Raw genomic sequence first — 27,941 nt, 5'->3', positions numbered from 1 at the left:
TTTATCTGTCTCTCTTTCTCTTTCTCTCTTTGTCTCTGTCTCTCGTTATCTGTGTCTGTTTCTTTCACTCTACCTTTATATCTATTCTTTTAAATAAAACTAGGGCTCATGAGGAATGGCATTAATATTTATAATGCAGGTGGACGCTATAAGAGCTGTCTTTTATCCAACATCAGCTCAGATGAATCCTTGCCGTAGAAACTCATTTGTATGATGAGCTTAACATTTGTTTCTATGTTGAATAAATTTTATTAGGTGCTAAGTTATAATCAAGTTACTAACAGGGTGAAGGTAGTGTTACCTGTGTACTAAACACAATTTTGAACCATATATTTGTTCTTTGAAAGTGAGGACAGAAGACAGTTTCCTGAAGTAGACAGTCTTAGGAGAATCTCTCCGGCCTGGCTGCGCCAAGCCCTTGATCCACTGAGTCTTACTTACAGCAGCTACATTCCCACTCGACTTAATATACGAGTGTGTAATATCGGTGGGATCTGCAAAGCTTTGCCCCAATGATGTCCTCATAGGTCACTGAACGTTAAACCCAGCTCTAGATGCATAATATAACGGACATAAAGATAACTGAGAAAATTGTATCTGGCCTTTCTTGGGCTTATGGAGGTCACCTTGTATTACTTATCGAAACTCAGTCATGTGTGTATGTGATAGGTGGGAGAGGAGTGCTCAATTGTTCTCGGGTTTTTCTGCCTTCCCTTTCCCACGGTCCAACTCCCCCTTCCTCCCTCTTACCTTATCTCCTCCTTTCTTATGTTCTCCAACTTTCTTTCCACAAGATTTCCCCCGCTCCTCTCCTCTCTTTCCCTCTCCGGTCTATCTGTGTTTCCTGCCTCTCCACCTGTCTTGTCCCTGTCTTTCCCTCCCTATAAACATCACCTTCTCACCCTTTCTCTTTCGCTCTCTTCAAACATCTAACTCTTTTATTTCTCATTCGCAATTTTATTACCTTCTCCAACTTTCTCTCACATAATCCCCCTCTCTCCCCTTCCTTCTCCCAATCTTTCTTTCCAATCCCCCCCCCCCCCTCTCTCTCTTTCCTTATCTTCAAACATTCACTTGGGCTCCTTTCTTCCCTCTTTCAACGTCCCCCGACGCCCCCCCCCCCCCCCCTCTTCTGTCTCAGAAAAGTGAAGAGACTCGGCCAGCCACTTTTTCCTGATAAGGTAGTGGGGAGGGTCCCTATTTAATCCGAACCCCTCTTAATAGGACCAACTGGACCGACTCAGACTAGCCTATGTAAGTCTTGTACCCCAATCCATTCACTCTGCAAAACTGGGTGAAGCGAGCCCTATATATATCTGGTCTCCAACCATACTAACAGAAGTTCTCTGTCATAGATACAGACAACCAATACTGGAAAAAATTCCAACACTTCTTGAAACTGTTGATATATGTAAGTTAAGGTACATATAACGTATTCGTGTCCTGATACACAGATCTGGAAGTCTATCAGACATGCAGACAAAGTTGAAGGGAATTCAAGCAACTGTGCATGGCTTCATATACGATACAAGAAGGTCAGTCAACATGAGTTCCATCTCCTCTGTTTTTAGTCGTGAGTTTTATTTGTATTGAGTGCACTGGATTGAGTGCACTGGAGGGTAAGGAAGTGTTCACGGCAGAATTTATGCTAGAAACTCATTGCGATGGTAATATTTTTGTGATAATATTTTCGTTGTTTAATGTGGTAATTACGTCTCGCTGTTTAATTGTAGAAACATTTCTTTGTTATAGAAATGACTTTTTGGTGTATTAACTTTGAGGCCAAAGGCTAACTTCAGGGAGCAACGACTTTGAGAGAGAAAGTACTTCGTTTAATAATGATTCTGGTTCAGGTGTTTATGGTGGTATCCATTGAGATGCATGTTAGACATAAAATGGCTACCATCCCAGAATGATAACATTGGCATGAGTTCATTCCCCCCAAATCATCCATTTAATGGTTTTAAACGTCAAGTAAGAAGTTATAGACAAGGAGATAATAATGAAGAGTTCAGACGGTGGAACAAAATAGTTAATTACCTTTGATCCTGTGTGAATGTGATTCCTTTAAGAGTAAGTCGTGTCTCTCTGCTCTCACACTGATCTCCTGAATGACATCAAGATACCTTTGAATATTGTATGACACAGTGTTAAACAGCCGCTTGGACTCATTGGCAAAGCGGACGTTTCGCGTCTTGCAGGGTTCGATCCCACAACTGTCCAAGTGGTTGGGAACTTTTCCTTCCCTCTGTCCTCTCTCAGTGTCTAGTCCTCAAATCGCTCCCGAATGATATGTACCCAACCTGTCCTCCTACAAAGAACGTCGCATTTCGCTCGTATACGTTACATTAGGTCAAAAATGATCGTACTAGAAAATGGAAGCGGGTGGCAAAAGTGACGTACTGTCTCGTTTTCTGTGTTGAGTCCTCTGGTAGGTTAGGAGAGGACACTTGAGGCTTTTCCATAAAATTCTGAGCAGCAGACTCTCCGAGGCAGTCAGAATCGACAGGCGGCAGAAGGCCTTCGTCCCTGTGGATGGATGCCCTGAAAACCTAGTGATCCTGGGTACCCTCCTAGCTGAGACTCGTGCGCTCAAGCACAACACGCACCTAGCGTTTCTGGATAAGGAGAAGGCTTTCGATAGAGTCTCCCATCCGGCCATACATCGGGCCTTGAAACGTAAAGGCATTCCGAAGCCTTTAAGGACATACATAATGTCGGGCTATGATCGGTCCTCAACCGTAATAACCAGCCAAGGGGAGAAGTCGAAGGGCATCCTGATCACTAGGGGGGTGAAACAGGGTGACCTCCTGTCTCCATTTATCTTTAACCTAATAATTGATGAGGCAATTACTAGGGCTAAGGACTTGGGACTAGGGATTGGACTGGGGGGCGAAAAGGTATCAGCACTGGCATTCGCTGATGATCTGGTTGTGGCAGCAGAGACGGCTGCTGGACTACAGAAGCTTATAACAAGTATTTGCCACACACTGCGTGGCTCTGGTCTTAAAGTGAAGTCCCATACGCTATGCATAGCAAACGATGCACATCGTAAGACGTGGCATGTCCCCACCAAGAAGGCATACTACGTCGGGGACGATGAAATCGGTACTATGAGTGTGGAGGACGAGTAAAGTATTTAGGAATACTTATCAAGGCCGGGGGCAGACGCCTATCCTATGGTTCCCTGTTTGAGGACGGCCTGACTAACATCACTAAGGCGCCACCCAATTCCCAACAGAGGCTATACCACTTAATCCCTAAGATGAACCACCGGCTTGTTCTCGGACGCGTGTTTAAGATGGAATTAGCGAGACTTGACTGGCGGCTGCGGCCTGCCTTTCGTGGCTGGCTGCGATTGCCTCATGATACTCCTAATGCCTTTTTTCGTGCCGACGTAAAGAACGGTGGACTAGGAATTCCCGACTTTGCTACATCAATCTGCCTACAGAAGAACAAGCGGCTCGGGGCATTGGCAGAGTCGGAGAATCCAGTGGCAGTGGCAGCGGCTCTCCTAGCCGCGTTCCAAGCGCGAATGCGTCGATGGGTAGACCCGACCACGGCTGCCTGAACCCCTTCTAACAGAACGACTGAGCGCTCCAGAAGATGGAAAGCCAAACTGTACAGCATGGTTGACGGTGCCGGCCTTGTGTCTTCTTGTGAGGTTCCATCTTGCCACAAGTGGGTCGCATCCGGTACCCGTCTGCTAAGCGGAGGACATTTTGCACGTCATCCAGATTATGGCAAACGCTGTAGCCACTCCGTCTAGAGCAGCTAGTGGTAGACCCGAGGCTTCTGGTCTTTGCGATGCTTCCCAGAAACCAGGGACCCTGGGCCACATATCCTGTGCATGCTACAAGACACATGGGGCTCGGGTGAAACGTCATGACGATATCACCCGGTTCGTAGCCGGGCACCTGCAGCAAAGAGGTTTTGAGGTGGAACGTGAAGTCCGTATACTGGATGGAGGAACCTTCTGCAAGCATGACATCATAGCTTGCAAAGGTGACGGGGCCTTCATATTAGACACCCAGGTCTCAGCTGACAACTTCCCACTCTCCTGCCCACATCAGAGCCAGTGCGACAAATACGGCACCCCAGAGATCCTTCAAAAGGTCAGGGAATATACCGGGAAGCACACAGCATCCGCCTCTTCGATAACCCTTAATTGGAGAGTAGGATAGTGCAAGGAAAGTGCGAGTGGACTACAGGATATGGGACTCACCAAGAGCGACCTTGAGATTTGCTCTGTGAAAGCCCTGACCTGGACATATTCCATCTACAGAATATGGTCCAAAACCACATCCAGGTGCAGACCACCTTAATCCCAGGATCACCGTGCGCAGGGTGCATAAGGGTTAATATAGTCTTGCTTAGGTGAACCGCAGCCAGGATAGCTGTCAGCCAACTATCTAAGCAGAGTCATCATCTGAAGTACCACTTTTCCAAATGGTGTCTCACAAGAGGGGTGGAGGACCTGGCCAGAGCCCACGAGTGGGTACGGCGGCGGCCGGAGGGACACCTATGTGCATACATGATATTCCTCCCGTGTTAGGAGCTTCCACTATGAATAGTTTTTTCCATGTATGCCGATGTCAAGTCACCAATCCTGCCGCTTAGGCAGCTTGTTGTTTTTCCTTCAGCTTTAGTTCTTTTTAATGATATATTGTGCACCTCTCCCTTTGTTTGCTGTGTCCCATATAAGAAAAACAAAATTTAAAAGAATTTTCCATTTTGTGTATGTTATTTTCATGTTATTATGTGTTATTATTATCATTTTAATTCTTGTGGGTTGTGATGAGATCTGCCATTTATGTGTATTTTAGTTTGTGTTTGATAGGGAATTAGATATGCTTAGGGGAGCCTTCTCGCCATGCCCTGTGGCTGGGGGGATTGGTGCCCTGAAGCTACATAAACACCCTAGGGGAGTTAGGGGGACAACAATGACCGTTTTCTTGACGTTGGGGAAACCTTAGGAGGACGGGCTGATGTACTCACACTGCCTTATTGGTTTCTCTTCATAATTACGTCGCCTTCCGGGGTTGCCGTCTCCTTCCCGCAATTACTTACTGACTTCCGGTGAGCACAAGATGAGACGCGTTAGTATAACGTATTTACAGGGATGAAATCCATCTTCCCTGGAAATAATGCAAACGTAGACTTCAAAATTTTATGAAATGTCGAAAATTCATCAAAGTTTTGTTCTATGCTCGATTGACTGTGATACTTTGTGGAATTAAAAAGTTTCTTGTTCATGACTTTTGTCGTTATGACAACCTAACCTATCCGCTAGGCCAGTTAATATAATGTAATGGCCAACGCTGACCTAGAAATGGTTGAATATCTCATTTGCCAAGTTCAGTGGTGCATATGTAAATAATTGTTGTTTGTTTGACTTTCATGATTACCATTTTACATGTATTAAAATTCACTAATTTGCATTTATTTTATTTCCCAATTTCGTTAAAGCTGGCGTTATTAATTAATGATTATGTGTTCAGGTTGATGCTGAAATATAAGAGTCTCTACTCTTATATTTCAGCATCTGTCTACTTTCATATATGTAGTTCATGCCAGCCCGACTAAAACGCTAGTAGTTATAGCAGCTATATGAGAGAACGTTCAAAAAAGGACTGTTAGGCCCTAAACGTTCACTTTTTATATTACTGACTTGAGCCAAATGCGGTACTAAAACTTAGAGAGTAGCTAGAGAACTTAACCTAACCTCTCCAAGGCGCAAATAAGCCCTCATAGGCCTAATACAGTATACATATGGGCCACATTAGGCCTAATACAGTATACATATGGGCCACACTAGGCCTAATACAGTATACATATGGGCCACACTAGGCTTAATATAGTAAACATGTGCCACACTAGGCCTAATACAGTATACGGACGTGCCACACTAGGCCTAATACAGTATACATATGGGCCACACTATGCCTAACACAGTATACATATGGGCCACACTATGCCTAACACAGTATACATATGGGCCACACTAGGCTTAATATAGTAAACATGTGCCACACTAGGCCTAATACAGTATACATATGGGCCACACTAGGCCTAATACAGTATACATATGGGCCACACTAGGCCTAATAATGTTCAAGCACGGTTATTGTTTTTTTTCCCTCGTGCCCTCAACAAGATGACTAGCACACAGCGTGAACACTGCGGCCTGCACCTGTTCATTCTTGAACGTTACAATACATACTTGCTATAAGAACTATCATATTAAAAGTTATTCTTAAAATAACTCTTAAAAATGAGACTTAGGCTGGGTTATTCTAGAAGGCTTTATCGCGATTGCATAGATTCACGGTGCATTCTACAGCTTATCGTGGCAGCCTTCACAACGACCCAGTACCCACCACGACGACCCGCACCAAGCACGACGACCCAGCCCCCTTCAAGACGACCCAGCACCCATCACGACGACCCACCACCCATCACGACGACCCAGTACCAAACACGACGATCCAGCCCCCTTCAAGACGACCCAGCACCCATCACGACGACCCAGTACCCATCAAGACGACCCAGCACCCATGAAGACGACCCAGCACCCATCACGACGACCCAGTACCCATCAAGACGACCCAGCACCCATGAAGACGACCCAACACCCATCACGACGACCCACCACCCAGCACGACGACCCACCACCCAGCACGACGACCCAACATCCATCACGACGACCCACCACCCAGCACGACGACCCACCACCCAGCACGACGACCCACCACCCACCACGACGACCCATCACCCAGCACGACGACCCACCACCCAACAGGACGACCCACCACGCACCACATCATCTTGAGCCCTTCGGGTCATCTTCAGACTCCAGACGTCATCTTCAGAATTTTCCGGTCAGCGTCATACTCTCCAAGTCATCTTCAGACTTTCCAGGTCATCTTCACACTCCCCAAATCATCTTTAGACTTTCCAGATCATCTTCAGAGACTCCCAAGATCATCCTCAGACTTTCCAGATCATCTTCAAACTCTCCAGATCATCTTCAGATCACTTCACGAGCCAGCAGGACATCCACAGACTCCTCCCCCCTCCCCCCCCCCCCCCCCCAAGATAAAATTTACATCTCTAAGACGATTTCAGATCAAAGCTTTCGAAAGGTAAATCCTTGTTATTAGTATTGTTTAAGATTTGTCCAGTTGCGTTCAGGTTATGTGGGTTGAAACTTAGTAAATGTACGTGTCGAGAGGCTCCATGACAACTTTGTATCTTGATAACACAGCTGCTTGGAAGGTACAGTACAGCATTAGTACAGCATTCTCTTCCTTGTAAGTCTAGAGCAGTTGTGAAATTTCATCTCCTTTAGATGGTCAGTCTGGAGCCATGGTGGAGTATTCTCTGCCTTTAGAAGGTTAGTCTGAAGTATCTGTTAAGAATTATCTCCCTTGAAAGTTAGTATGCAGCATTAGTTAATAAATTGTTTTCTCTCATTTCTCTGGACTGTCAATCTGGAGCCTTAGTACAGCATTCTCTCCTTTGTAAGTTTAATTTGAAGCATTAGTGACGTATTCTCTTTCTTGGAAGGTCAGTCTTGAGTGTTAGAGCAGCATTCTCTACCATGTAGAGAGAGAGAGAATGCCTTAAGGATTACTTAAGTTTCCTCTTCCTTGGAAGGTCGATCTTGAGCATTCTCTTCCTTCTATAAATTATGAGCTGAAATGTTTTGTGAATGAACGGAGATTCATCTAGTTTTCTCTCATTCTGCGGCCAGCTTGGAGTCCCTGGGTAAATACTGGTTTAATACAAGGTTGTGTATTAAACAATGGAATGTATTAAGCAGTGGATTTATGAACAAATCACCAAGTAAGATAACATACGCTGGATCGCGGGATTGTTTGAAGTGTATCTTAGACACAAATATCAACAGGTTTGGGTGGATGTAAATATGAACTGCCGCGTGTGTGCCAATAGGCCTTCTGCAGTTTAATTGTCTATTATTATTATTCTGATTTTCTTAAGAGACAGTGAAGCAGGAGCCCATTATTCCATGTTCCATTCCTGCATGGAATGGAACATGGAATCATCTTCAAACCCATGGAGCTTCATCATCTTCATGGAGTCCTGCATGCAGGATTCCATGTTTCACTCTGCATGCAGATTGGAGTTCCTTGTTAAAAGCAGAGTCCCAGAATCTGCTAACTTCGTTTTTATTAAGCTGTTGTCGATTCGAGTCATCGTTGCAAGCCATATGAATACCATCCATTGTTAATTTTACTACCTTGATAAGAATGTGAAAGCAATTACACCTATATTCTTTTCCCTATACTTTTTTCAAACAGAATAAAAACGGTTTAGTCTATCTCTCGCTCTTTTCCTTAACACAACCTGATTTCATTTGCTCTGAATAAATAAAGATTAAGTACAAAGTCAAGGAAATATATATACATTGACTCAAGGAAGAACAGACACACTCTCCGGTGGTAATGACTTCTGAGTTGGAGACACTTGTAATGCGACCCGGGACCCGCCAAGTGTGTAATGAGATCTGACGTGCCGTCCTTTGTTGAGAGAAAGACTCTTCCTGGTACTAATACTTGGCACTTTTTAAAGGGTTTCTTTGATAGAGATATTTATATGCTGACGTCTAGTTCAGGATGCAACACCTTCGTCTGCATTCGTGAGGACTTCAAGACATCTTTTCTTTCTATTGAAGGGATGCCTACAACAAACTTTCACCTATGTAAATGCCTCTAAAGTAATCCACCTTCCACACATACAAATTCTACCAAAAGTAAGTATTAGTCAGTATAAGTAGTAAGTATAAGTGTAAGAAAGTATAGGTAGAAGTATAAGTAATGATGCTAAACGATTTGGCGGGGTCGTATCCCGGGGACCATAGGATTAAGGACTTGCCGAAACGCTACGCGTACTAGTGGCTGTACAAGAATAAAACAACTCTTGTATATAAATAAATAAAATAAATTAATAAATACATATTAGTACAGGCAGCCCTTAGCTCTTTGGATTACATCTTGAGGGACAATATTAAGATTATATATATGTTGAACATATATTTGAAGAAGATTGTGCAATTTCATTCCTGTCATATACGACAGATGCATTGCACCATTGTTTCTCTCTTCTGCAATCAATGTAATTGGAAATTCTCTGATGAGCTTAATTAATCCAACTGAACCGTCCTTGTATTACTACCAAGGTTCACCAGTTTGGATTTTTGGGAGGCTTAGGGCCTATGGACTTCTGAATGGTCATTAAGTTCTGGGCTTCAGATCTATTAACCTCTGGAAGGATACTGAGATTTGGGATAATGGCCTTTAACCTCTAGAGCAGTGCTTGTCACAGTCTCAGGTCAGAGTCCCAGGTCAGGGTCTCAGGTCAGAGTCCCAGGTCAGAGTCCCAGGTCAGAGTCTCAAGTCAGAGTCTCAGGTCAGAGTCCCAGGTCAGAGTCTCAAGTCAGAGTCCCAGGTCAGAGTCTCAGGTCACAGTCCCAGGTCAGAGTCTCAGGTCAGAGTACCAGGTCACAGTCCCAGGTCAGAGTCTCAGGTCAGAGTCCCAGGTCAGAGTCTCAGGTCAGAGTACCAGGTCACAGTCAAAGGTCACAGTCCCAGGTCACAGTCCCAGGCCAGAGTCCCAGGTTAGAGTCCCAGATTAGAGAACACTAAAAGCACACTCAACAAAGTGTGATGTTGGGAAGGGGAAGAAAAGCCTCTGTAACTAATGTGTAACATTTAGCAATAACTTGAGTGATCAAACCACACGCAGTAACCTTGCGAAGCATGGAAATTTTTAATTTAATTATGGAAAAGCACCAAGCCATTACGACTGTATAGCCGTTGGAAGGGATACGGATTTATGATGGGACCGAGAGAAAGGAATGGTTTCATACTTTCATTATTGTGCATGTCTATTTAACCCGTCGATGTGGTCAGACGCCATTTTAGTCAGGCAATCATTGTTTTCCCAGTTCAAGAGCAGTCCAAGATGAGAAGCTCATCTGCTTCTCATCTTTGAATCTGTCCCTCAGGTCATCATAGAGGTTGAAGAGGTGTTCTGAGACTATTTGTAAGACAAGTTGTTATAGATCACATTTTTTGTGTTGAGACGTGTGAAGTGAAAGACGAGACTTGAGCCTCCCAAAAGCCAGTTTACTGATCAACCAAACATTACATATAAGATCCACCAAAGAATTTAATATAAATATGTTCACAATGCATTTTTTTCTTAATTATCATTTAAGCATGTGAAAATGTTCACAAAAATAGTTTTACTAGACTAGTAACGGTAAATTACTTACTAGTAACGGTAAATTACTTACTAGTAACGGTAAGTTACTTACTAGTAGCTGAAGTTACTTACTAGTAACGGTAAGTTACTTACTAGTAGCTGAAGTTACTTACTAGTAACGGTAAGTAAGCTACTTACTAGTAACGGTAAGTAAGCTACTTACTAGTAACGGTAAGTAAGCTACTTACTAGTAACGGTAAGTTACTTACTAGTAACGGTAAGTAAGCTACTTACTAGTAACGGTAAGTTACTTACTAGTAGCTGAAGTTACTTACTAGTAACGGTAAGTAAGCTACTTACTAGTAACGGTAAGTTACTTACTAGTAGCTGAAGTTACTTACTAGTAACGGTAAGTAAGCTACTTACTAGTAACGGTAAGTAAGCTACTTACTAGTAACGGTAAGTTACTTACTAGTAGCTGAAGTTACTTACTAGTAACGGTAAGTAAGCTACTTACTAGTAACGGTAAGTAAGCTACTTACTAGTAACGGTAAGTTACTTACTAGTAGCTGAAGTTACTTACTAGTAACGGTAAGTTACTTACTAGTAACGGTAAGTTACTTACTAGTAACGGTAAGTTACTTACTAGTAACGGTAAGTTACTTACTAGTAACGGTAATTACCATATTGTAGCCGTCTGCTCTCTCATGTTTGGGAGATACAAACGCAAACAAATGGCTACAGCATTCCTGACAGCCTCCCTACTGACTGGCATATGTGCATATAAGGATATGGATAAAGACAGGAATATATACAGCCAGTTGACGGCATCTTATAACACACATAGTTATCAAGAGTCACCCCGGGCATCTTATTAGCATGGGCATGCTTATCAGACCTCGATAACGGAATAGTTTCATAAAGGATTAATTCTGAAGAATCAGTTTGCTGTGTAAGATGAATCTTTGATCGCCCTTATAATTGTGTAAACAGGTATATCTTCTTATTACAGAGTATATCAACTGGTCTATCCAATATATTTGTTTAAACTGGTGAATCATGTCATTACAGAGTCAATGTGTACTCTGTACACAGTGAATAGAGTACATTCTTTCCCAGTTCGGAGTTCCTCATGTGTACTCTGTACACAGTGAATAGAGTACATTCTTTCCCAGTTCGGAGTTCCTCCCTTGACTAAAATTTCTTCCTCTGGGTAAAAATTCCTCCTTGTAATTTGAAATTCCTCACCTGGGAGCCAAATGCCTCCCGTTTTAGAATCACTGCTCTATAGAGTAATCAGGTCGTGGTTCCAATGCCTACCATCCTCTGGACGGTTAATAACCTGCGAGCTAAAGGCCTGTCAACATCTAAAGGGTTATTAAGGCCGTTGTAAAAGCCTATACTGATTATGCAGGCGATGAGTCACAATAACGGGGCTAAAGTAAGTTGACCAGACCACACACTAGAAGGTGAAGGGACGACGACATTTCGGTCCGTCCTGGACCATTCTCAAGTCCATTGTGACAACCGACTTGAGAATGGTCCAGGACGGACCGAAACGTCGTCGTCCCTTCACCTTCTAGTGTGTGGTCTGGTCAACTATACTGATTAACCAAGAAGTGTACTTTAGCCCTGAGCATGATTAACGACTGAAGTAAACTTTTGAGAGTATACGCACCACAATGCGGTGTCCATATCTCGTTATACCTGTCCCTCATACATCATACTTCTCCAGCCTATGTACGAGTCATCATCCGTAGGAGGAAAGGAATTTATACAACGATCATCCCCGATAGATTTAATTTTCGATACGCACAGTTTTAACTTCTCCTTTGCGTCCTTTCCAGGTTAAACAAATTCTTGCTTCGTCATTTATTTGTTTTAATGAACTTGCAAAGACTTGTGTGAAAAAACATATCTGAAATTTGTCTTTTACCATATACTTAAATACAGTTAAATTGAACTACTTTCGTATTTTATTTCAACCTGGATTAAATTATGAAATAAGGGAGAGCAGTCACACACACACGCACTCACACACACACACACACACACACACACACACACACACACACACACACACACACACACACACACACACACACACACACACACACACACACACACACACACACACACACACACACACACACACACACACACACACACTAGGTGAGTACACACACAACGCCGCGGGAGTCTGTAGGAGACACGCGATTAGTGAGGTCCGCGGAAATTCGTCAATTTCTCGGGACATTGAAGGAGTATAGAGGCTAGATCATAGTATTTGGCCTCTCGCAGTGTGTAGCTAGCAGGGTGCAACATAGCATAGTCATATCGCTAGCGATAGTGCGAAGATTTGGCGAAGAAACGAAAAGTGGAGCTAGGGCATCACCGGTGCATGTAAGTGTGTGACCTGACCGGGTGGGACGACCCGCCGTGGAGCTACCTGATTGTGCTGTGAGTGGTGACTGTGATCAGTGGTACAGTGAATTAGTGAACTGTCACATAACGATACAGTGACTGACTCCAGAGCTTTGTGTAGACAGAGAAGAAGACCTCATCAATCTACCAGCATTTAGTGAATCACCTAGTGGGAGACAACGAAGGATAAACATCGTCATCATACATCGCTCATCTGGTTGTGTGAGCGGGAGGCAGTCTGGTATGTACCCCTCTCTGGTCAATTAATCAGGTGTACAGATTGAGGTAAAAGATTATCAAATTCTCGTTCAGGATATCAAATATATTTAAAAATCTCAGAGTGGCTCATTTAGGCAGAGGTAACGCAAAAGGGATATCTTGACACATACAAGCACGCCCGCCCACGTACGTATACACGCACACGAGTGTGCACACGCTAAAACAGACACACACACACGTGCACGCACACACACACGTGCACGCGCACACACACACACAATTGTCAGTCAGGGGAAAAGGCATTAACACCTGGGATAGACCTTACTATCCCCCCCCTCTTGACCCCACCACCTGACCTGACCTGACTTAGTCGCCATCTCCGCCCCCCCCCCACCCCCAGTCCCCCGCATCGCCCATACACACACTCTTCCCCTCCCCACTCTCCCTCTCTCCCACTCCCTCTCTCCCACTCCCACTATCTCTCTCCTGCTCTCTCTCTCCTGCTCTCTCTCTCTCTCTCTCTCTCTCTCACTCTCTCTCTCTCTCTCTCTCTCTCTCTCTCTCTCTCTCTCTCTCTCTCTCTCTCTCTCTCTCTCTCTCTCTCTCTCTCTCTCTCTCTCTCTCTCTCTCTCTCTCTCTCTCTCTCTCTCTCTCTCTCCCTCTCTCTCTCTCTCTCTCCCTCCCTCCCTCCCCCTCTCCCTCCCTCTCTTTCCTTCCCCCTCCCTCCCCCTCCCTCTCTTTCCTTCCCCCTCCCTCTCTGCCCACACACACACACACACACCTCCCCCCCTCTCTCCCTTACCCGCTCTCTCCCTCACCCGCTCTCTTCCTCATCCACTCTCTCCCTCTCCTCTCCCTCCCGCCTCTCTCTCCATCTCCTCCCCCCCCTCCCCTTCTAGCTTCTTCTCACTTCAGTGGAAGGGTCGGATCCCCCCCCACCCACCCATTTATCTCTCCCTTTATCACTCCCTTTCTCTCTCTCTCTCTCTCTCTCTCTCTCTCTCTCTCTCTCTCTCTCTCTCTCTCTCTCTCTCTCTCTCTCTCTCTCTCTCTCTCTCTCCCCCTCTCTCTCTCTCTCCCTCCCCCATCCCAACAGGGTCAAGATGGCAGCCAGAGGTCCCAGGGGAGCAGGAAAGAGCCAAGGTGACGAGATGAAGGAAATGTTCGCCCAGTTTCTGGAGGACATCAAGAGTGAGATGCAAGAAATGATGCAGGAAATGAAGAACGAAATAAGCAACCTGAAAAGAGAGCTGACAGCAGCAAAGGAGGAGATTAGAACCCTCAAAGAGAATGGTATCGAGGCTGAGAGTCAGAAAACCACCCAGGGAGAAGGTGGTAATAGTTTTCTGGATGAGAATGCCACAATAAAAGCAACATTTGCGGAAATACTAAAAAAAATAACTCTGAAGTAATGACTGCAGTGATGGAGGTGGCCATGAAAGCAGCCACCTCGCAGGAGGCGGCACGCTCCACTAGCCAACTGCTGGAAAGGAAAAGATCAGTGGTTGCTGTGGGTATTAGGGAACAGGAAGGAACCAATAGGACAGAGTGGAATGACAAGGACAAAGCAGCAGTGAATGAAGTACTAAAGGCACTAGACATGGAAGGGGCCGAGCATAGCATTGAGAAGGTTTTCAGGCTAGGCCGGTACAACAAAGACCGAGACCGAATGATAAAGATAGTGTTTGCAAACGAGAACACAAAGGAGAGGATCCTATCAAGGAAGAGCTCCCTGAAAAACGTGGGAAAATTAAAAAATGTATTCCTCCAGCGAGACATGACAAGGGAGGAGAGAGCCGTGGCGGCAGAAGCAAGGAAGAGGCGCAGGGCGAGAGGGGAAAACCAGGAAGTCACAGCTCCCAACACAACACCCCCAGAGGCGAGGGGGGAACCCACAACCAGCTACCCAGTAACACCAGAAGGGAGGACAACCCCGCCTCCCTCCTCTGCATAGAAAACCCCCCTACCCCAAACCCTCCCTGCCCCCACTCAAAAGTTCAGCCAAATCTCCCTCCCCCCACACCCAATCCCCACCCATCTACCCCTCCCCTCCTCCCGAGTCCTCCCTCCCCCCCTTTCCTTCCCGTCCTCCCTCCCCTTTCACCCCATACCCTCCCTGTCCCTCCCCCTTCACTGGATCGCCCGCCCCTCATTCCAGTATCCTCTGAGATCCTGTTACCCACCTCACAGGTCCTCACACCCATGGAACAGCCTCCCCCACCAGCAGAACACTCACCAAGGAGGCGATTTGAGAAGGGACAGAAGAAAGTGAGCCTCAAAGCGATGTACACTAACATAGATGGAATTACAAATAAAGCAAATGAGCTTGGAGAACTGGTACTAGAGGAAAACCCAGACATAATAGCCCTCACAGAAACAAAGATCACGAAAACAATAACAAATGCAGTGTTTCCACAGGACTATTATGTTATGCGGAAAGAGAGGGAAGGAAGAGGTGGGGGTGGTGTAGCTCTGCTGGTAAGAAAAGGCTGGGATTTTGAGGAGATGGATATTCAGGGCTGTGAAGGTTTCAGTGACTACATAGCAGGTACTGTAACAAATGGAGGGAAAAAAATTATAGTCGCAGTCATATATAATCCACCACCAAATGACAGAAGACCTAGACAGGAATATGATAGAAACAACATGGCCACCATTAACATAATAGAAAGAGCAGCTTCTGTTGCTAGCAGGAATGGATCTGGACTACTAATTATGGGAGACTTCAACCATGGGAAGATAGATTGGAAGAACAGAGACCCGCATGGAGGACCAGAAACATGGAGAGCTAAGCTGCTGGACGTGGCAACAAGAAACTTTCTAAGCCAGCATACCAAAGAGCCAACAAGAATGAGAGGAGAAGATGAACCAGCAATGCTTGATTTGATATTTACCCTAAATGAATGGGATATAAGGGAAGTTAAGATGGAAGCGCCCTTGGGAATGAGTGACCACAGTGTATTGAACTTTGAGTACCTGGTAGAGCTAGGACTTATCTCCCCCCAAAAAGAACTAGGAATCAAAAGGCTGGCATACCGAAAGGGGAATTATGAACAGATGAGAAGTTTCCTAAGTGAAATACCTTGGGACACAGACCTCAGAGACAAGTCTGTACAGGGTATGATGGACTATGTTACCCAAAAGTGTCAGGAGGCAGTAAACAGGTTCATCCCGGCCCAAAGGGAAAAATCCGAGAAGCAACAAAAGAATCCATGGTATAATAGGGCATGTATGGAAGCGAAGAAACTGAACAAGAAGGCGTGGAGGAACTTCCGGAATAACAGAACACCAGAAAGCAGGGAGAGATACCAGAGAACCAGGAATGAGTACGTCAGGGTGAGAAGAGAAGCAGAGAAAAATTTTGAAAATGATATAGCAAACAAAGCCAAGACCGAACCAAAGCTACTCCACAGTCACATCAGAAGGAAAACAACAGTGAAAGAACAGGTATTGAAACTTAGAACAGGCGAGGACAGGTATACAGAGAATGACAGAGAGGTGTGTGAGGAACTCAACAAGAGGTTCCAGGAGGTCTTCACAGTAGAACAGGGTGAGGTCACTGTGCTAGGAGAAAGGGAGGTAAACCAGGCGGCCTTGGAGGAGTTCGAAATTACGAGAGAGGAGGTCAAGAGACACCTGCTGGATCTGGATGTTAGAAAGGCGGTTGGTCCAGATGGGATCTCACCATGGGTACTGAAAGAGTGTGCAGAGGCACTTTGCTTGCCACTCTCCATAGTGTATAGTAAATCACTAGAGACGGGAGACCTACCAGAAATATGGAAGACGGCGAATGTGGTCCCAATATACAAAAAGGGCGACAGACAAGAGGCACTGAACTACAGGCCAGTGTCCTTGACTTGTATACCATGCAAGGTGATGGAGAAGATCGTGAGAAAAAACCTGGTAACACATCTGGAGAGAAGGGACTTCGTGACAAATCGCCAACATGGATTCAGGGAGGGTAAATCTTGCCTTACAGGCTTGATAGAATTCTACGATCAGGTGACACAGATTAAGCAAGAAAGAGAGGGCTGGGCGGACTGCATTTTCTTGGATTGTCGGAAAGCCTTTGACACAGTACCGCATAAGAGGCTGGTACATAAGCTGGAGAGACAGGCAGGTGTAGCTGGTAAGGTGCTCCAGTGGATAAGGGAGTATCTAAGCAATAGGAAGCAGAGAGTTACGGTGAGGGGTGAGACCTCCGATTGGCGTGAAGTCACCAGTGGAGTCCCACAGGGCTCTGTACTCGGTCCTATCTTGTTTCTGATATATGTAAATGATCTCCCGGAGGGTATCGATTCATTTCTCTCAATGTTTGCGGACGATGCTAAAATTATGAGAAGGATTAAAACAGAAGAGGACTGTTTGAGGCTTCAAGAAGACCTAGACAAGCTGAAGGAATGGTCGAACAAATGGTTGTTAGAGTTTAACCCAACCAAATGTAATGTAATGAAGATAGGTGTAGGGAGCAGGAGGCCAGATACAAGGTATCACCTGGGAGAGGAAATTCTTCAGGAGTCAGAGAAGGAAAAAGACTTGGGGGTTGATATCACGCCAGACCTGTCTCCTGCAGCACATATCAAGCGGATAACATCAGCGGCATATGCCAGGCTGGCCAACATACGAACGGCATTCAGAAACTTGTGTAAAGAATCATTCAGAACTTTGTATACCACATATGTCAGGCCAATCCTGGAGTATGCAGCCCCAGCATGGAGTCCATATCTAGTCAAGGATAAGACTAAACTGGAAAAGGTTCAAAGGTTTGCCACCAGACTAGTACCCGAGCTGAGAGGTATGAGCTACGAGGAGAGACTACGGGAATTAAACCTCACTTCGCTGGAAGACAGAAGAGTTAGGGGGGACATGATCACCACATTCAAGATTCTGAAGGGGATTGATAGGGTAGATAAAGACAGTCTATTTAACACAAGGGGAACACGCACAAGGGGACACAGGTGGAAACTGAGTGCCCAAATGAGCCACAGAGATATTAGAAAGAACTTTTTTAGTGTCAGAGTGGTTGACAAATGGAATGCATTAGGGGGTGATGTGGTGGAGGCTGACTCCATACACAGTTTCAAGTGTAGATATGACAGAGCCCGATAGGCTCAGGAATCTGTACACCTTTGATTGACGGTTGAGAGGCGGGACCAAAGAGCCAGAGCTCAACCCCCGCAAACACAACTAGGTGAGTACAACTAGGTGAGTACACACACACACACACACACACACACACCAAAATCAAAGAGCCAGAGCTCAACCCCCGCAACCACAACTAGGTGAGTACACACACACACACACACGATAAGTTTTCTTATCAGCACACAATGATGATGCAAAAATTTTTGCATCATCATTGCTGATGATGCAAAAATTTTGCTGATGATGCAAAAATTTTGCTGATGATGCAAAAATTATGAGGAGGATCAAGATAGAGGAAGACAGTATGAGGCTACAAGATGACCTAGACAAACTGAAGGAATGGTACGACAAGTGGCTTTTAAAGTTCAACTCAAGTAAATGTAAGGTAATGAAAATAGGAGTATGAACTAGGAGGCCAGTTTAGTCAAAATTTACGAAACGGACAGAGAGAAAGGTCCAGGAGTTGATATCACGCGAAACCTGTCTCCTAAAGCCCACATCAAAAGAATAACATCAGCGGCCTATGCGAGGGTGGCTATCATCAGAACTGCTTTCAGAATGCTGTGTAAGGAATCCTTCAGAACCTTGAATACCACTTAAGTCAGACCAATCCTGGACTATGCAGCCCCAACATGGAGCCCGTACCCAGTCAAGCACAAGACGAAACTGGAAAAGGTTCAGAGGAATGCCACTAGGCTAGTTCCAGAACTAAGAGGCATGAGTTACGAGAAAAGGCTGCGTGAGGTGCACCTCCCGACACTAGAAGACAGAAGAGTAAGGGGAGACATGATCACTACCTACAAAATTCTCAGAGGTATTGACAGGGTTGATAAGGATAAACTGTTTAACACAGGTGGTACCCGAACTAGAGGACACAAGTGGAAACTGAGTACCCAAATGAGCCACAGGGATGTTAGAAAGAACTTTTTCAGTGTCAGAGTAGTTAACAAATGGAATGCATTCGGCAGTGATGTGGTGGAGGCTGACTCCACACAGTTTCAAATGTAGATATGATAGAGCCCAGTAGGCTCAGGAATCTGTACACCAGTTGATTGACAGTTGAGAGGCGGGACCAAAGAGCCGGAGCTTAACCCTCGCAAGCACAAATAGGTGAGTACACACACACACACACCACACACACACACACACACACACACACACACACACACACACACACACACACACACACACACACACACACACACACACACACACACACACACCACACACACACACACACATATACACACCTTTCACGCCCAAAAGGTTTTCAGGAGCAACTGATCGAAGGTAAACTCTGGTGTACTTAGGTACACAAGCTCAGCTATAGAAACTTGAGCCAAGATGGTGTGCAAGAGAGTGTGTGCGTGTGCGAGTGCGTGTGTGTGTGCGTGTGCGCGCGCGTATGTGTGTAGTCACCTAGTTGTGCTTGAGTGGGTTGAACTTTGGCTCTTTGGTCCCGCCTCTCAACTGTCAATCCACTGGTGTACAGATTCCTGTGCCTATCGGGCTCTATCATATCTACATTTGAAACTGTGTATGTAGTCAGCCTCCACCACACGACTGCTTAATGAATTCCTTCTGTTAACTACTGTGACATTGAACAAATTCTTTCTAATGTCTCTGTGGCTCATTTGGGTACTATATTTCTCCATACATACTCCATACAGAATATGCAGCTCCAGCCATACTCCATACATACTCGTATGGTATGATGCTACTTTAATTCGTTAGGTACAATGGTGGTTTAAGATTTTAGGTACAATGGTGGTTTAAGATTTTAGGTACAATGGTGGTTAAAGATTTTAGGTACAATGGTGGTTTACCTTGTTGGTTACGAAAGTGATTTAAATCGTTAAGAATGATGGTGATTTAACTTGTCGGTTTAGCCGGCTTGATTTAGTGTAAAAGAGAGATGAGAGAGTGGGAAATTAGAAGACTGAGGAGAGAAGGGAGAGAGAGAGGAGAGGAAGAGAGAGAGAGAGAGAGAGAGAGAGAAGGGAGAGAGAGAGAGGCTCAATCACAGCCGGAATATAGCCCATCTGGTACTTTATACAACAATTTAGATCAAACATGTGCTAATTATATGATTTAACGCCCTACCAGCCCACTAATTAGAGCATCCGGATGCTGCAAACTGAGACTCGAGTGGTTGATTATTACGGTAGTTTGTGGCCGTTAGTAACCCAACACCAGACGAACGGGAAGCCTTAAACGACTCTTCATCTCTAATTCAATACCTATTCATCTCTTTTCTATTAAATTCATCTCTGTTCTGTCTTCCCCGTATTGTGTGTCAGGTAAATGAACATAGTGTAGCGTAGTGTAGTGTAGTGTAGTGTAGTGTAGTGTAGTGTAGTGTAGTGTAGTGTGGTGTGGTGTAGTGTAGTGTAGTGTAGTGTAGTGTAGTGTAGTGTAGTGTAGTGTAGTGTAGTGTAGTGTAGTGTAGTGTAGTGTAGTGTAGTGTAGCGTAGTGTAGTGTAGTGTAGTGTAGTGTAGTGTAGTGTAGTGTAGTGTAGTGTAGTGTAGTGTAGTGTAGTGTAGTGTAGTGTAGTGTAGTGTAGCGTAGTGTAGTGTAGTGTAGTGTAGTGTAGTGTAGTGTAGTGTAGTGTAGTGTAGTGTAGTGTAGTGTGGTGTGGTGTAGTGTAGTGTAGTGTAGTGTAGTGTAGTGTAGTGTAGTGTAGTGTAGTGTAGTGTAGTGTAGTGTAGTGTAGTGTAGTGTAGCGTAGCGTAGTGTAGTGTAGTGTAGTGTAGTGTAGTGTAGTGTAGTGTAGTGTAGTGTAGTGTAGTGTGGTGTAGTGTGGTGTGGTGTAGTGTAGTGTAGTGTAGTGTAGTGTAGTGTAGTGTAGTGTAGTGTAGTGTAGTGTAGTGTAGTGTAGTGTAGTGTAGTGTAGTGTAGTGTAGTGTAGTGTGGTGTAGTGTAGTGTAGTGTAGTGTAGTGTAGTGTAGTGTAGTGTAGTGTAGTGTAGTGTAGTGTAGTGTGGTGTAGTGTAGTGTAGTGTAGTGTAGTGTAGTGTAGTGTAGTGTAGTGTAGTGTAGTGTGGTGTAGTGTAGTGTAGTGTAGTGTAGTGTAGTGTAGTGTAGTGTAGTGTAGTGTAGTGTAGTGTAGTGTAGTGTAGTGTAGTGTAGTGTAGTGTGGTGTGGTGTGTAGTGTAGTGTAGTGTAGTGTAGTGTAGTGTAGTGTAGTGTAGTGTAGTGTAGTGTAGTGTAGTGTAGTGTAGTGTAGTGTAGTGTAGTGTAGTGTAGTGTAGTGTAGTGTAGTGTAGTGTAGTGTAGTGTAGTGTAGTGTAGTGTAGTGTAGTGTAGTGTAGTGTGGTAGTGTAGTGTAGTGTAGTGTAGTGTAGTGTAGTGTAGTGTAGTGTGGTGTAGTGTAGTGTAGTGTAGGTAGTGTAGTGTCAGGTATATACAGTGTCAGGTATACAGTGATTCAGAGACACGGGAGACATCTCCCGTCACGCAGGGTGCAGTTGCACCTCCAAAGATCTCCAGTATCATCTATTGATTGGGCCGAAAGGGCCACCACTTACGGGCTATTCATGCCCCGTGCCACCTCTCGGGTGGCTTAATCTTTATCAATCATCAATCATCAGTGATTCATCTCATATCACTATACGTGTGGCAATTATACAGACGTCTCAACCACTTTAATAGGGTATTCTCCCAGTTGTATTCCAGTTTTCATTGCCATTCTGTTATATATGGATTGTGTTCGGAGGTTTCTTTGTGTAGTGGTGATGTGGTCATGACTTGTGCTTGCGTAATGTGGGCATCTTGACTTTGTGTACTGGTGGGAGGGTCATAACTTTGCGTGTGTACTGGTGAGAGGGTCATAACTTTGCGTGTGTACTGGTGGGAGGGTCATAACTTTGCGTGTGTACTGGTGGGAGGGTCATAACTTTGCGTGTGTACTGGTGGGAGGGTCATAACTTTGCGTGTGTACTGGTGGGAGGGTCATAACTTTGCGTGTGTACTGGTGGGAGGGTCATAACTTTGCGTGTGTACTGGTGGGAGGGTCATAACTTTGCGTGTGTACTGGTGGGAGGGTCATAACTTTGCGTGTGTACTGGTGGGAGGGTCATAACTTTGCGTGTGTACTGGTGGGAGGGTCATAACTTTGCGTGTGTACTGGTGGGAGGGTCATAACTTTGCGTGTGTACTGGTGGGAGGGTCATAACTTTGCGTGTGTACTGGTGGGAGGGTCATAACTTTGCGTGTGTACTGGTGGGAGGGTCATAACTTTGCGTGTGTACTGGTGGGAGGGTCATAACTTTGCGTGTGTACTGGTGGGAGGGTCATAACTTTGCGTGTGTACTGGTGGGAGGGTCATAACTTTGCGTGTGTACTGGTGGGAGGGTCATAACTTTGCGTGTGTACTGGTGGGAGGGTCATAACTTTGCGTGTGTACTGGTGGGAGGGTCATAACTTTGCGTGTGTACTGGTGGGAGGGTCATAACTTTGCGTGTGTACTGGTGGGAGGGTCATAACTTTGCGTGTGTACTGGTGGGAGGGTCATAACTTTGCGTGTGTACTGGTGGGAGGGTCATAACTTTGCGTGTGTACTGGTGGGAGGGTCATAACTTTGCGTGTGTACTGGTGGGAGGGTCATAACTTTGCGTGTGTACTGGTGGGAGGGTCATAACTTTGCCTGTGTACTGGTGGGAGGGTCATAACTTTGCGTGTGTACTGGTGGGAGGGTCATAACTTTGCGTGTGTACTGGTGGGAGGGTCATAACTTTGCGTGTGTACTGGTGGGAGGGTCATAACTTTGCGTGTGTACTGGTGGGAGGGTCATAACTTGCGTGTGTACTGGTGGGAGGGTCATAACTTTGCGTGTGTACTGGTGGGAGGGTCATAACTTTGCGTGTGTACTGGTGGGAGGGTCATAACTTTGCGTGTGTACTGGTGGGAGGGTCATAACTTTGCGTGTGTACTGGTGGGAGGGTCATAACTTTGCGTGTGTACTGGTGGGAGGGTCATAACTTTGCGTGTGTACTAGTGGGAGGGTCATAACCTTGCGTGTGTACTGGTGGGAGGGTCATAACTTTGCGTGTGTACTGGTGGGAGGGTCATAACTTTGCGTGTGTACTAGTGGGAGGGTCATAACTTTGCGTGTGTACTGGTGGGAGGGTCATAACTTTGCGTGTGTAATGGTGGGAGGGTCATAACTTTGCGTGTGTACTGGTGGGAGGGTCATAACTTTGCGTGTGTACTGGTGGGAGGGTCATAACTCTGCGTGTGTACTGGTGGGAGGGTCATAACTTTGCGTGTGTACTGGTGGGAGGGTCATAACTTTGCGTGTGTACTGGTGGGAGGGTCATAACTTTGCATGTGTACTGGTGGGAGGGTCATAACTTTGCGTGTGTACTGGTGGGAGGGTCATAACTTTGCGTGTGTACTGGTGGAAGGGTCATAACTTTGCGTATGTACTGCTGAGAGGGTCATAACTTTGCGTGTGTACTGGTGAGAGGGTCATAACTTTGCGTGTGTACTGGTGGGAGGGTCATAACTTTGCGTGTGTACTGGTGGGAAGGTCATAACTTTGCGTGTGTACTGGTGGGAGGGTCATAACTTTGCGTGTGTACTGGTGGGAGAGTCATAACTTTGCATGTGTACTGGTGGGAGGGTCATAACTTTGCGTGTGTACTGGTGGGAGGGTCATAACTTTGCGTGTGTACTGGTGGAAGGGTCATAACTTTGCGTATGTACTGGTGAGAGGGTCATAACTTTGCGTGTGTACTGGTGAGAGGGTCATAACTTTGCGTGTGTACTGGTGAGAGGGTCATAACTTTGCGTGTGTAGCTCATGGTGTAGGATAACTTAACAACTGACAGACTCTCCCCAATATATCACAAAGATGACATAAAACTCCAGATCTTACATGTGTAAGACGATAACCACATGACCAAGATCTGACTCACTGATAAGACATCACCATCCCCTGCAAGAAGTTATATATAGACATATTTACTGCAAGTTGCAAACTCAGCAACGGCAAAGTTCTCTCCTTAGATAGATAGTCCTTGTGGAGGAGTCTTCAAAACTCCTCACATGAGAAAACATTTGAAGCTACAAATCTCTTTTGAGCTGAAATAAAATTCCTCAATTTGTAAACTTTTCTTTGGTGCTTATCATATAAGGTCTTCACTTACAGCCAGACTACAAACTTTTTGGCAGGATGGGATGGAAGAGTTACAGGGAAGGTTACCGGGTGGGATTAGTTACAGTTACATAGTGGGAATGGGTACAGTTACAGGATGGGATTGGATACAGTTACAGGGTGGCAATGCTTACAGTTACATCTGCTGAAAAACTGTTCTGAATATATCTGCTGAACAGTATGCTATTCCTTAATCTCTCTCTCTCTCTCTCTCTCTCTCTCTCTCTCTCTCTCTCTCTCTCTCTCTCTCTCTCTCTCTCTCTCTCTCCTCTCTCTCTCTCTCTCTCTCTCTCTCCTCTCTCTCTCTCTATCTCTCTCTCTCTCTCTCTCTCTCTCTCTCTCTCTCTCTCTCTCCTCCTCTCCCTCTCCCTCTCCCTCTCCTCTCTCTCTCTCTCTCTCTCTCTCTCTCTCTCTCTCTCTCTCTCTCTCCTCTCTCTCTCCTCTCTCTCTCTCTCTCTCTCTCTCTCTCTCTCTCTCTCTCTCTCTCTCTCTCTCTCCTCTCTCTGTCTCTCTCTCTCTCGTCTGTCTCTCTCTCTCTCTCTCTCTCTCTCTCTCTCTCTCTCTCTCTCTCTCTCTCTCTCTCTCTCTCTCTCTCTCTCTCTCTCTCTCCCTCTCCCTCTCCCTCTCCCTCTCCCTCTCTCCTCTCTCTCTCTCTCTCTCTCCTCTCTCTCTCTCTCTCTCTCGTCTCTCTCTCTCTCTCTCTCTCTCTCTCTCTCTCTCTCTCTCTCTCTTTCTCTCTCTCTCATGTCTTCTTTCTCTCCCTAGCTAATTTCCAATTTCGTAATATGCCCAATATAACTTTTATTTTTATTAAATTCCACCCCGTGACTTTGGCTTCATCCCCCCAAGTCGTCTCAGGGGGATTATGCTGTAGCTTTATATCTCATTTGTTGCAGATACAAAATTGGCTTCGTTACAGCGGCTTCCTGTTACTTGATTCTTTCCTTCCGTGTCGGGGGGGGGGGGGAGATGGTTTGTTGTTCGTTGTTTTTGTTGTCCTTAAACAAATATGCGCAAGTAATCACTTTCGGGATGTGATTGCATTGGTGATTACACTGTGTGTGTGTACGGTTTTGCCTTTCACTGTTGGTCCACTTGACATGACGATCGGTTGACAGGACCGACGGCTGATATGACGGTCAGTTGACTTTCGGTTGTACATGGTACAACCCCCGCTTGATGGTACAATTGGTACAACCCCTGCATGATGGTACACTTGGTACAACCCCTGCATGATGGTACACTTGGTACAACCCCTGCATGATGGTACACTTGGTACAACCCCTGCATGATGGTACACTTGGTACAACCCCTGCTTGATGGTACAGGTTATTAACCCGAAGATAACACTTGAAGATAACTGTTATAATAAAGTTTAACTGCAGAGCCAGGCTACGTAAGCTGTTATTGTTTTAGATTTTATATTGATTATTTATTATATAACGCTGAAAACAATGCACTGTACACGCTGACAAAAAATAGTGCACTGTACACCCTGATATATTATTTTACGTGTTATGATCTCAGCCTGTAGGAGAAACGAGTCTCCCCCCTTGAGAGTTATTCAGCAAGCCTGACCTAACCGGAAGGTCTAGGAAATATAGAGGCGATAACACAGATGTAAAATAGTTTGTTGGATTCAAATAACAATTTAAGATTATGGGCAGTGCATAAAACAGCAGATAAATGACTGGTTAGGATATGTGGATATTTTGTTGGAGGCATGAGGCTCGCTTCTGGAGGGCTTTGACCTCACTTGAGGCCAGACATCGCAGGGGGAAAGCCGCGCTCCGTTTGAGCTCCCGTCAGAAAGGAACCCCTAGTGATATATCTCCAAGAGAAGAGAAGTGTGTAGACGTGCCAGCTGTAGAATCGAGCTGGGAACGTTGTGGTCTCAAGTCCTGGTCGACGAGGAGGAGAGTATTAAGCCGCCCAGAGACATTTTCGTGAGCTGTGGAATCGCCCTGACCAAGCTCTGTCAGAGGGATAGCGCCCTCGACTAGACAATCTGTGGTTTGTCTTTGGGGAAGAAGTTGCTGAGAACTTCGAAGCCAGCACAGAGGGAGTAGTTGATGAGACTCCAAGGTAGTGGAGCAGAGGACCTTGAGCTGTGAGGAGAAGCAGTGAAGAGGAGTGTCACGTGCTTCTGTAGAGGTGGTGAAGCACCATAGTTGCTCGAGGGAACTTCATGGTGTAGCAGCCAGGAGAGCTGTGGAGGACCCTAGCAGAAGGGTGAAGCACCGTAGTGCTCAAAGAAACTTCATGGTAGCAGCTTGGAGGAGCTGCAGAGGATCCTGGTAGTAAACCCAGAAGAACCTGAAGAGATCAGGGTAGTGAACTTTCAGATGTGGAAGGGAAGTTCTAAATGATTACTTGTAAGGAGGTAATCGAGTGTTTGGTTGTCATTAGCGTGCAAGACGCAGTGAAAGGTGGGTGATTGTTTGCATTCTTATGTCAAGGAGTGTTTTATACTGAAGTTTAGAGTTACAGTCGTAGGCTTGATTACCTACAGATGTATGTGTTCTAGGACTGATAGAGTGATCGATTGATCATTGTTATGTATCAAGGAACATTTATACTGATATATGTTGTTGCATTCACATGTTGATTTTCTTTGTACAAATTTATAGATACATATATATATATTCTCTTGCTGATGATGCAACAGTGTATGTAGACTTGATCAACTTGAGGAGGTTGATAGTATCAGGTGGTGAACCAGGAGATAGGATACCACTTGATAAGCTGATGATAGAGTTCTGATGGTGTTGGAGTGCAACCTGATTGTAATAGTATAGCGTATAGGATTCATTATTATTATATGTGTGTATGTATTGTGTATGTGCTTTGTCCAGTAAATGTATTCCAATTTGCTGGTGTTTGCCCTTGTCCTAGTGAGGCTTCCCAGGAAATAGTAAAGGAAGGAGAGAGAGAGAGAGAGAAAGAACCAAGAACCACTGCTTTGGACAGGGTAGAAGGTAATACTAATAAGTCAAAGGGGGATTGAGGAGATCATATCACCTAAGGAGAGAGTGGGGAGTCACAGCGGCTCGAGTGGGTGTGTGCACGTGACAACGAGGCTAAGTGTTGGAGCCGCATCCCCTAAATGTGTGACGTTGAGCCCCTCTCCAAGAGCCAGAAGCGCCAAGGGTGATCCCCTAGTATAAGCACTCTACCGAGGTGTGGGTTGGGTTGTCCGTAGAGAAGGATCAACGACGACAACACCACCAACCAACACACAAACTATAATATACGATAGAGAAGTGAAATGCTGAGTTGCAATAGCTAGGTACTGCTGTGGGAAACCGGTGGCGCAGTGGTTGCAATAGTGAATAATGAATGTGAAGAAAAGACTGAAAACATGTGTAAGTTGAATTTTGAAGACTCAAAACATGTGTAAGTTGAGTTTTGAAGACTGAAAACATGTGTAAGTTGAATTTTGAAGACTGAAAACATGTGTAAGTTGAGTTTTGAAGACTAAAAACATGTGTAAGTTGAGTTTTGAAGACTGAAAACATGTGTAAGTTGAGTTTTGAAGACTGAAAACATGTGTAAGTTGAATTTTGAAGACTGAAAACATGTGTAAGTTGAATTTTGAAAACTGAAAACATGTATAAGTTGAGTTTTGAAGACTCAAAACATGTGTAAGTTGAATTTTGAAGACTGAAAACATGTGTAAGTTGAGTTTTGAAGACTCAAAACAAGTAAAATTAGAGCGATTTTTTGGATGAACCTACATCCATTATCAAGGCGCTGTAACACAATA

At 45.1% G+C, this 27,941-nt stretch overlaps 1 protein-coding gene across 1 annotated transcript in view; it reads left to right on the top strand.

Annotated features, from left to right (window-relative positions):
* The first annotated feature begins 3,740 nt into the window (after nucleotides 1–3,740).
* Nucleotides 3,741–27,941, top strand: part of LOC138363437 (dentin sialophosphoprotein-like) — a 37,837-nt gene continuing 13,636 nt past the window's right edge. The window contains exons 1-2 of the mRNA XM_069322619.1: nucleotides 3,741–4,115; nucleotides 9,332–9,510. Coding sequence (XP_069178720.1) covers nucleotides 3,741–4,115; nucleotides 9,332–9,510 — 554 coding nt within the window. The remainder of the gene's footprint in view (nucleotides 4,116–9,331; nucleotides 9,511–27,941) is intronic.

The sequence above is a fragment of the Procambarus clarkii genome, chromosome 1 (assembly GCF_040958095.1).
Source record: "Procambarus clarkii isolate CNS0578487 chromosome 1, FALCON_Pclarkii_2.0, whole genome shotgun sequence".
Taxonomy (NCBI): Eukaryota; Metazoa; Arthropoda; class Malacostraca; order Decapoda; family Cambaridae; genus Procambarus; species Procambarus clarkii.
This window is presented reverse-complemented; position numbering and strand designations above follow the sequence as displayed.